This window comes from Rhinolophus sinicus, chromosome 13, assembly GCF_057876585.1.
Source record: "Rhinolophus sinicus isolate RSI-liver-muscle chromosome 13, RSI-T2T, whole genome shotgun sequence".
NCBI classification, from domain to species: Eukaryota; Metazoa; Chordata; class Mammalia; order Chiroptera; family Rhinolophidae; genus Rhinolophus; species Rhinolophus sinicus.
In genome coordinates, this window is record NC_142513.1 from 13549176 (window position 1) to 13559846 (window position 10671).

At 39.6% G+C, this 10671-nt stretch overlaps 1 protein-coding gene across 1 annotated transcript in view; it reads right to left on the minus strand.

The window, feature by feature from the left end:
- The window catches only part of IFT52 (intraflagellar transport 52), a 26403-nt gene extending 15738 nt beyond the window's left edge, over nucleotides 1-10665 (minus strand). The window contains exons 1-7 of the mRNA XM_019748786.3: nucleotides 10250-10665; nucleotides 7877-8001; nucleotides 7135-7222; nucleotides 5118-5247; nucleotides 4792-4867; nucleotides 3622-3693; nucleotides 564-690 (exon numbers count right to left, since the gene is read on the minus strand). Of these exons, the coding sequence (XP_019604345.1) occupies nucleotides 564-690; nucleotides 3622-3693; nucleotides 4792-4867; nucleotides 5118-5247; nucleotides 7135-7222; nucleotides 7877-8001; nucleotides 10250-10270 (639 nt within the window). The 5' untranslated portion in view covers nucleotides 10271-10665. The remainder of the gene's footprint in view (nucleotides 1-563; nucleotides 691-3621; nucleotides 3694-4791; nucleotides 4868-5117; nucleotides 5248-7134; nucleotides 7223-7876; nucleotides 8002-10249) is intronic.
- Nucleotides 10666-10671: the final 6 nt, after the last annotated feature.

The following is a 10671-nucleotide window of genomic DNA, read 5'->3' on the forward strand; positions in this document are numbered from 1 at the left end:
GAACTGGACAAAGCCCTCTTCTGATCTGTTGCCCTGGGATCATCTAAAATAACAGCTGCACAGTTCTGTGCAATTTGGTGAGTCTGTTAACTTGACCTTTCCCTGAACAGAGTCCCTTTCACTGAGGGAGAGCCCGTAGTCAGATGGGATATAAAGCTATTTTAAGAGTTATGATCCAGGTAGCTTCATGCTATAGTGGAAAAGCTGTGGATTTAGAATGGTAAGAGCCAGGGTTAGGCCCTGACTCCATCGATTCTCCCCATCAGTCAAATGTAGATAATTGAAATCCTACTTCGCAGAACTGCTTTGAAGACCAATGAGAAAATACATGAAATTCCACTGGAAATGGTAAAGTCGTTTTTACTATTTCAATAAAAATAACACTGTAATAACTGTGTATGGTGTCAGGTGGATACCAGATTTATTGGAGGAATCACTTCATAAATTACATAAATGTCTAACCACTGTGCGGTACACCAAAAACTAATAAAATAATACTGAATGTCAATTATAATTGAAAAAGAAAAAAAAACAATAAATAACATATCTAAGAAAGACTGTACCTTCGAGTGATAGAAAGCCAGAATGGGTCTGTTAAGCGGGAAACAGACAGAGCCTGTGGACAGAACAGCCACTGCTGGTTTCATGACACTCAATGTGGCACCAAAAGGATAGACAAAGGTAAGAGCCCTGTAAGAAAGTAAAGAAACATTCAAATTAAAAAAAATTTTTTTTAATGAATAAAGATAATTTAAAGATAATCTCAGTGGTTCTTAAGCAGTTCATCCATCATCAAACATAGAATTCCTCTAAGCTTTGATTTATTCACTGAAAATTTGGTGTAACTCTAACTCCAAGTTTAATAAGCATTTTAAGAAACAGGAACATAAATTAACAATTTCCAATAATACGTGTAAGTAATGATAAGTGGGAGAACTACAGGAGCCCCTATGGATGGGGAGGAAGAGGACGCCTCATGGAAGAACTGAACTAGAGCTACACGTGAACCTGCTGTGTATAAGAATGGCTTCGAGGTGAACATTTGCCTCTTCCTCATTGATTTGACTGGTGCTGCCACTAAGAATGAGTGTCTGTCATTCGAAGGGCATTTACTAGTTGAGTGCTTACAGGAACAGAGGCATGTATCGACCTGACATCGGACACTTGTACACAGACCTGCCTTGGGGTCCCTCCTCTACTCTCCACTGTCCTGACGAAGACTTAGAGTATCTTGAGCAAATCAGTCTAACTTGGGCAAAGTGCTCCTGGGAAGGGGGTGGGGTAGAGGCAGGCAAGGAAAGGGCGCAGATCCTGGGTGAGGCCAACCCATGCAGGAGGAGTTAGGGTTTCACTGAAAGAAAGACGGAGCTTTGCAAAGGTAGTTGTTTGAAGAACATGCTCTCCGAATGAAGGGAAACAGGAATCTTAAAACCAGAGCATAAAGTTAGAAACTCGGGGGGTGGGCCTGAGGAGTCGCTTATAAACATTTTAATTTCCCTTTTCCTTTGGGCCATGAGAAAATTCTTGATAGCTTAAGTTAAAATTATTTCCTTCCAGTGTTAGTTTTCCCTATCCCTTCAGTAAAGTCTCATCCACTCCTGTTACAAACCACATCTGAATGAATAAGATTAGCGGGGCAAAAAGTTTGGGAAAGAGCCTTCCTGGAAAAGGGCACAGATATGTAAAGACCCTAAGGTGAGAACAAGCTTAGCATATTTAAGGACTGGAAACAAAATCTGTGTGGCTACAGCAGAGGAAGAGAGGGAAAAAGGGACATGACCATCTGAGACTCCAATAGGCCAAGATATTTCCAAGCACAAAGCAGGACTGGCGAGGAGAATCTCAAAGGTTACCAGGAAGCTGTGCTGCTTCCCGAGGACCCAGGAAACAAATAACCAGCCACTTGCCCTTCACTGCAATTACTGACAAGGTAATAACGCCAACAGCAGGAAAGGTCCTGGGCCTTACACCTCACTCACAAGGCACCTCCACAAGTATCACCTCACTGGAGTGTCTCAACAACTTTGTACGATTACTATTGTCCCCATTACACAGACATGGAAACAGAAGCTAAGAGTGACTCACTTTACCCTGGGTCGCCCTGCAAGTAGGACATGAAATCGGGAACCTCTAACTCCTCCTCTTAACTCCAAGTCCACAGTTCTTTTATCTACAACTGGATGAGCTAATACAAAGCTCAAGACTTAGGTTGACTCAAGACTTAAGTCAAAGTGTTAACTCTATGATATATGTTGCTATACATTTTTCCCCAGTATGACTTTCCTTGGTTTCATACTAAGAAAGCTCTTCCCTACTCTGAGATTGTAAAATACTCACCTGTTTTCTTTTAGTACTTCTATGGTTTTATTTTTAATATTTAGAATTTTAATCCATCTGAAATATATTTTGGGGTGTGGTGTGAAAATGGAAATGTCTTTCCAAATGGTTAGCCAAAATGATGCTACCCATTCCTCAGTAATTTGAAAGGTCAGTTTTACTATACACTAATAACCCCCACCTCCATATATATTTTGGGTCTGATTCTAAGTTGTCTCATTTTTCACTATTTATGCATTAGTACCACATTACTTTAATCACCATAGCTTTGTAATATGTTTTAACTACATAAAGACATTCAACTTCTATGGGGCAAAATACCCCAAAGTAAAAAGGTAAATGAGGAAAAATATTTGCAACGCCTGGAGGTCTTATAAGTAAGAAAAGACATACCATCAATAGAAAAATGGGCAAACAGCAATGAACAGGAAATTCACAGAAGAAATACAATCAGCCAACAGACTTTAAAGGCCATCCCACTCACTAATAATAAGAAATGCAAGTTAAAATAAAGAGATGTCATTTTCACCAGAATACTCCATGCTGACAAGAGAAGAAAAAGGGGTGTGTTCAGAGGGATGGAAAGGGCTACAAACAGCCAGGAGGGCGATCTGGCAATGTATCACATTTGACAAAGCATCAATTGGAAGACTTTGACCCTGAAATTCCAATGCTAAGAATCTAAACTACTAAAATATTAGCACCAGTGTACAAAAATTGTACATACAAAGATGTTTACTTTTTGCTTTGTTATTTACAACAAATATCAAACTGTTTATAGTAACAATATGGAGCAGACTGCCAAGGTTTGAAACTAAGTTTTGACATTTGTCAAGTGGGCTTGGGTAATTAACCTCTCCGTTATCCTGTTTATAACCTTATAGGATTGCTGAGGATTAAATGAGGTAATACATGCCTGTCACATAGTAAGTGCTTGATAAATGTTACGTGGTATTACTAAAGCGAAACATCATCAACTACCTAAATGTTCTAATAATAGAAGACAGGTTAGATAAATCAAGACGCATCTAATTTTATGCAGTCATTAAAAGGATAAGGTTTCATTTTTATATATGAAAAAAAAAATCTAGAAACCTAAACACCATACTGTTAACTTTGGCATAGATTTACAATGGAGGGCTTCTATTTTCTTCCTTTTGAACTGTTCTAATTGGTTTTGGGGTGAGAATTGCTTCTGTAATCAAAAACTCTTCATTTGGAAAAAGAAAACTCTTCAAACTGACAAAGCCATCCTTTTCAGGTGGCCTCAGAAAACACACTCACTGAGCATTGTTTCCACTGCTCTCCTCATCAATGATTCCAGGCACGGCCTTCCCTGCAGCTCGGCTAATTTCCCTTGAAGAAAAAAATTAAAATCTAGTAAACAAAAAAGTGTAGGAATTTCACACTCCATTCATTAATAGTATGAACTAGAAGCAAGGACTTTGCAGACCCGTTCAAGATACAATGCTTAAAAATTAAATAAAGGTACACCGACACCCCACACCTCTTTTGGGAAGTTTGTCAAGTTAACATTAAAATATAAGGATCAGTTCCTCTTGCTTGAGTCCTGACGGCAGGGTCCACATACTAAACCCACGTTCTAGTCTTGTACTCTAGACTCTGTATCGTCAGACCCAGCGAAGTGCCTGGCATGTAGCAAGTTCAAGCGTGGAATGAATCCTTTGAATAGAGGGAAAAGCTCAGAGGTCACCTGACGGTGTTGTTCCCCTTCTACACTCATTTCCCACTTGCCCAAAGCCGCTAGGATCCAGAGGATCAGAAAACAAAAACAAAAAAATTGACTTTATCCCAGGCTCCAGGAGTGAAGAATATGACCTTGCTATGACATCAAGACATTCTCTGCCCTCTGCCACAGTGACCAGTTTGAGGTGGGCAAGTGGCCTCGGCCAGCTCAAACAGAGCAAATCTCAGGACGCCTCTTGCTGGGACGAAGGCACGGTCTTGCCCCAGACGGTGCGGCGTGGGGATGTGAATCTGGGAACTGTCAGAACTATTCAGCCCACACACACAGAAGAGCAGAGCCAAGAGAATTACAGAGAAATAGCATTGGAACGCTGATGACATCATGAATTTTCAGTCAATCCAGATCCAAAGCCTGTCCTATTTCTAGGCTTTTCAATTACATGAATCAATAACATCTCTTTATTGTTTAATCCCATTTGAGTAGGGTTTTCTGTTGCTTGGAGCAGAATGTATTCTGACAAAATGGTGACGGTGGGGGGTAAGGTGTCAAAGGATGAGAGGAATATAATTTGATGGATGAGGATATAATAAACTAAAATGATAACATAATAAAATAAAACAAAAAGGAAAGGAAAGGACAAAGGAAGAAGGGCCAGTGAAAAGACTATGTGAGAAGAGCGGAGGGAAGATTCATGTAGGAAAGAGGAGAATCATTTGTAACGACATTTCTGCTTTCAACATGCTTACCTATTCAAGACTCCATTGGAAACTAGAGCTTCTTTAGGATGGAAATACTTATAATACACATTTCTAACCACAGCATCTTTAAGGGGAAAAGAGAGGAAGGTGCATTTTAGATAAGAAATAGGTCTGATATTGTGGACGCATAAAACCTTGACCTGAAAGGAACCCTGGAACTCTGTCCCAATTCCTCTCCTTTTACAAGTGGAAGAAGCCTAGGCCCAGAAGGTGCAGACTCTGGTGAGGCCAGAATGCTGGACCCTGGGCCCTCACATCCCAGGGCTTTTCCCATTGTACTATCAGGCCCATATTAAAATAATACCACTACTTACCATTATTAACCATGATTCCATATTCTTCTAGGAGAAAGTTAATATTGGTGTCAAATCTGGATTCCCCACCCTCTCCTAGCATCACAAGGATATCTCCACCGCCATCAAGGAATTTCTTCAGGACTTCCAACTACACACACACACACAAAAATCTATAAATACACCCAAAAGACTTGTGTCCAAAACACTATGAATAAGATCTTAGCTGGCTGAAAAATAAACACTTAAAATCTGTAAGGCACTTAAATATACATGTGTGTAAGATAATATAAAATTTACTACGTGGGATTTCCAAGGTTGTGTTAAAACATAAAGCTCCAAAATAATCCAAATGAATTGACACTTTCCAAGTCAACTATCTGGACAGCAAACCCAAAGTGGAAAACTATTGGCTAATGGAAGCTCACAGGTCTCCTCCATTCAACAACATCCCTGGTGTCTACTTACTAGATGCCAATTGCACCTACCCTCTCCTGACAACCACACGTCTCCAGGCATTGCCGAGTGTCCCCAAGCACTGGTCTCCGACCCTCTCTGGATGCTCTCATTTGCCTGAGGCTGCTTGCTCTTTGGCAAAGACCCGGTCACCTCTCTGTCTTCCCCAGGTAGAGAAGGGAGGTGGGGAGAAACTATATTAGAGTTTTAGGCCAAAGCCCAGCAAGTAATAAAGGATTCCTTTGAAGTCCACTGCCTGCTGTGTAAACATCTCCCAGGGTCTCATTGGGTAGGGTAGCTGGTCACCTCCACCTTCCCAATGGTAAGGCCTACTCCTTCTCTCAACCTGATCAAACAGTTACATCTCTCTCCATGCTCTTCCCAGATGAGGTGGCCTTGCAATCAGGCTGAGAAAAAAAAGGCAATAGAAATGCTCCCCTGTGGACCTCTTCCTCATGGCCCCACCCAAAGTAAGAGCAGGAGACCTTGGACTAAGGCTTCAGTCTAAGGACCACACTGGCCCACCCTGCCTCGGCCTCCCTACTCCCCACAACCCTCCCTGAGCACCAAGGCACTTCCAACTCTCTATGGGAAAGGCTCTTGCTGTGTTATGGGTTTTTTGTTTTTCTAATTGTCATAAAATACACATAATATAAAATTTACCATCTTAACCATTTTTAAGTGTACAGTTCAGCAGTGTTAAATATATTCATATAGTTGTGAAACCAATCTACAAAACTCTTTTCATCTTGCAAAACTAAAGCTATATCCTTTAAACAACACTTGGCATTTCCCTCTTCCCTCCAGCCCCTGGCAACTACCATTCTAATTTTTTCTCTATTAATTGGACTACTCTAAGCACATCATATAAATGGAATCATACAGTATTTGTCTTTTTGTGACTAGCTTATTTCACTGAGCATAATATCCTCGGTCATCACGCACCTTGTAACATGTATCAGAATTGCCTTCCTTTGTAAGGCTGAATAATATAATTTATTGTATGTATTACACCACATTTTGTTTACCCATGTTGGTGGACACTTGGGTTGCTTCCACCTTTGGCTATTGCGAGTAATGCTGCTAGAAACACGGGTGCACAAATATTTCTTCGAGATCCTGCTTTCAATTCTTTTGGATATATATCCAGAAGTGGGATTGCTGGATCAGATAACGATTCTATTTTTAATTTTGAGGAACCACCATACCATTTTCCATAGTGACTGCACCATTTTATGTTTTCGCCAACAGTGCACAAGGGTTTTAATTTCTCCACATTCTTGCCAACACTTGTTATTTGTGTTCCTGGTTTTACATTTATTATTCTGTGTCTGTTCCATGAAATACAAAACAGCTTAATTTTCAATGGAATTTTCTTATTTCAAAGCAAAAACGTGGCAAAGAAGCACAGCTAGTATTTAATTAGCCTGCAGTATGTGTCTGGCACTTTACATGCACTATCTCATTGAATCATCACAACAACTCAGTGATGAAGAGAGAGACGAAGTGACTTAAATCCAGGATTTCAGAGCCCATGCTCCTAACCATCTCCTCATATTTCTTCTTGATGGATATTTCTTACCTCCGCTGCAGTAAATTTTTCCCTTGGCCCAGCTGAAATCCACAGTTTCACCCCAATTAACTTCTCAGATGTGATTTCATCTTTTAAGCTACAAATACGATTTTAAAAGCAAGGGTTAGATCCATCATTTAAACCAATTTATGAGCTAGTTTAGCCTCTAGACTGTATGCAATGAGAGGCCATAGAGGCCCAGAGATGAAGGGATTTTGAGGTACCCAGTCCAGCCTCTCTCCCAAAGTGAGAATCCCCTCTGCAGGTTTGCCCCAGAATCATTGGCCTCTTCTCAAATACTTCCTATAAGCCAAATTAAACTATGCTACAGTATAAAGAAGTCTTCCAACTACTAATTCAATCAGCTCTACCATTAACTTGTATGATTATATCCTTACCCATTAAGAAAAACTATATACACTCACACAAACCAAGAAATAGTCTCATTTTTCCTTTCTCTCAACTGAACAACTGACCCAAATTAAAATATGGAGAAAGTCTGTGACCTCTTGAAAAACTGCCTATGTATAATTAGAGTAATTTTTTTATTTGTGATTTGGGGGACAACTTAATAATATGCGAACTGCCAATTTTCAAAAGAGGTGCTTTAATAATAATTGATTTACTTCTGAATGATCTTTAAATTGAGCTCCTCCCACCTGAACAATCTGTACATAAGAAAATAAAGACTTTCAGTTTTCTCAGCAGGTTATTACTATTACTTAGAAGAGAAAACAATACATGAGGTCACCTCTGAATCTTCCAATTGCTCCGAAGTCTCTTCTGCATGGATTTATAGCCATTGTTGGTGGTAAATACTTCCTTTTTGTATGCATTAAAAAGAATGGTGTTCCGCAGCTCTTTCTCCATGGTTTCCTATGGAAAAAAAGAAAGGATTAGGAAAAGGGAAACAATAAACAATATTCCCAAAGAAAGACCCCAAAAGGACTAGTCTACTTCCTCTAATTTACTGAGAAAGGGTATGCAGCTGCAACTTAGCTAGGGAATCCCTACAATTCTCAAAGGTTGAGAGTGAAATGCATAATTATAGCTGCAGAAACCTAAGGCGAACCCTGACTTTGACCCCCTGGTTGCCCTGGCCTTTCCACCAACCTACTCCCATGGCCCTGCCCTGCCATCACCCTATCTCTGTGGGAGACCATGTTTCCAACCTGCTAACTACTGTTTCCAACACTGCTAACTACTGTTAACTGTGGGGTATAGTCTTCTAGATTCTTTTTATATACACTCAACTTATAGTTTTATTTACAAAGTAGGATCTTGTCATATGCGGTATTTTACAACACACTTTTTTCACCTAACCTTGTATCTTGCACATCTTTCCATATCAGTACATATGGCTCTACCACATTTTTTAAAATTGCTGCATAGTATTCCATTTTATTGACGTACCCTAATTTACTTAACCAGTTACATACAGATTGACATCTATTTTGGGTTTCTTCCCCCAAAATTTTCGCCAGTAAAACAATACTACAATCATCAATTCTCCTTGAACACGATGTTTTTGTGCTCTTTCCATATTTGTATAATTCCTACCTGCTGAATGGCAAAGTAAATTATTCCCAAATTGCCCTCCAAAAAATTGTACTAATTTTTACTTCCATTAATACTATTACAGTTGTTCCCATATAATCATAAAACCAATATTTTTCATCTTTCCTAATAAGATAGGCAAAAAAAAACACCTCATTATTGTTTTAATTCTCACTTTGAAATTAGTGAGATGACCATCTTTCACTGTTTATATTGGTCGCTAGTATTTCTTCTGATTTTCTTGTTCATGTACTCTGCTCATTTTTCTATTGGGTTTAATATTTTTCTAACTGATCATTAAACAAATACTTCCACAGATTTGTCTTTAGACTTAACTTATGGGAACTTCTTTGGTTTGGTTTTGTTTGGTGGAATTTTGCAGGCCATACAGAAGGTTTTAAATTTTATAGAGTTAAAAGTATTAATCTTTTCCTTTCTGGCTTCTGGATTGCATGACATACATAGAAGAGTTCTTGCCATGCAAAGATTATTATTAATACATCCAACAAACAATGCTTTCTTGCAGTACTTTTATGATGTCATTTTTTTAAGATTTAAATTTTGGTCCTTTTGGAATTTATTTTGGTGTTTAAATGAATTTTGTTATTTTTTTTAATTACTAGAGAGCTGCCTGATGTCAATCCAACTTTTCAATGCTGATTTTAAAACACCACCTTGAAAAAATATATGTGTGTGTGTATATATGTATATGTATATACATATATAAATATATATTCAGTGCAATAAGTAAATAAAATACCACCTTGCCTATGTAACAAATCCCTACAAATATTTGGATCTTATTCCAAATTTTATATATTCTATCTGCCTGTAAGTTGCTGCTCAGTTCCATACTATTTTAATTATTGTAGCCTTATAATGTTATAATATCTGGTGGTACTGGAGAGCTAATTCCCCTTATTACTCTAAATTTTTAAATAATTTTCCTTGCTAGTCTCACATATTTATTCTTCCAGTTTAACTTTTGTCAGGTTAAAAAAATGCCCCCATCCTACCGCAGCTACCTTTTCATGTTCCATTCCATCCATGCACATGTTCATTTTCAGTGTGTATACACAATATTGTATTCTGCTTTCTCAAGTTTTCTGAAAGAAGTCTTCATGATTAGGCCAGTGGTTGCACAATCTTATTACATAATGAACTGAACCACTGCCTTCATGGGCACCTTTTCAATTTTTTGCTATCATAAATACTACTGGAATTTACATATTTCTACTTTTGCCATTAATTATTTTTGCTGTGGAGCAGATTCTGAAAAGCAGGATTCTAGGAAAAGGGGATGAGACTAAGATCTTACGGGTCCTTGTCCAATGCTTTTCCATACTCAGCAGGACGACTGAAATTCCGCGTAGACGGAGACGATGGAAACTCAACCAGTGCAAGGATTCAGGCTTATATCCGCGCCTCTAGTTTACTTTACCCCAAAAGACCTCAATTTTCTATAAGATTGTCCCAGAGGCCCCGCGGAAAGTCCGGCGAAGTGTTCGCCAGCTCCCGGGCCGCCCCAACGCCCCGGCTGGCCCATCACAGCCGGAGCTCTTCTTACCTGAGGCCCAGTGAACACCATCTTCACCTGACTCCGCTCAGCATCCCCCCCGCCAGGTATCCAAGGCCACTTAGCAACGGCGGAGGCTCAGCGCGCCGGGAAGGCGTGGACCGGGGCGTGGATCTATCTCCGGAGCAACAGGACAACGACGGAACGGAAGACACTTCACCTCGAGCGTCGGGGCGGCGGCGGTAGGGGGCGGGGCTAATATGGGACTGTACCATTATTTTGGGTGAGGGGTAAATCCAAACAGAACGTGGATTAACGTAGCCAAAGATAAACCGATTTCATTTTTCCCTTTAGTATCAAGTCTTATTAAAGCCTGATAAAAATAGTAGGTTCCAAAGGTCCAAACTTCGCTGAACCCCAAGGGAGAATAGTGAAGTCTTCCGGCGGAGGATGCGGAACGCCCAGTCTCGATC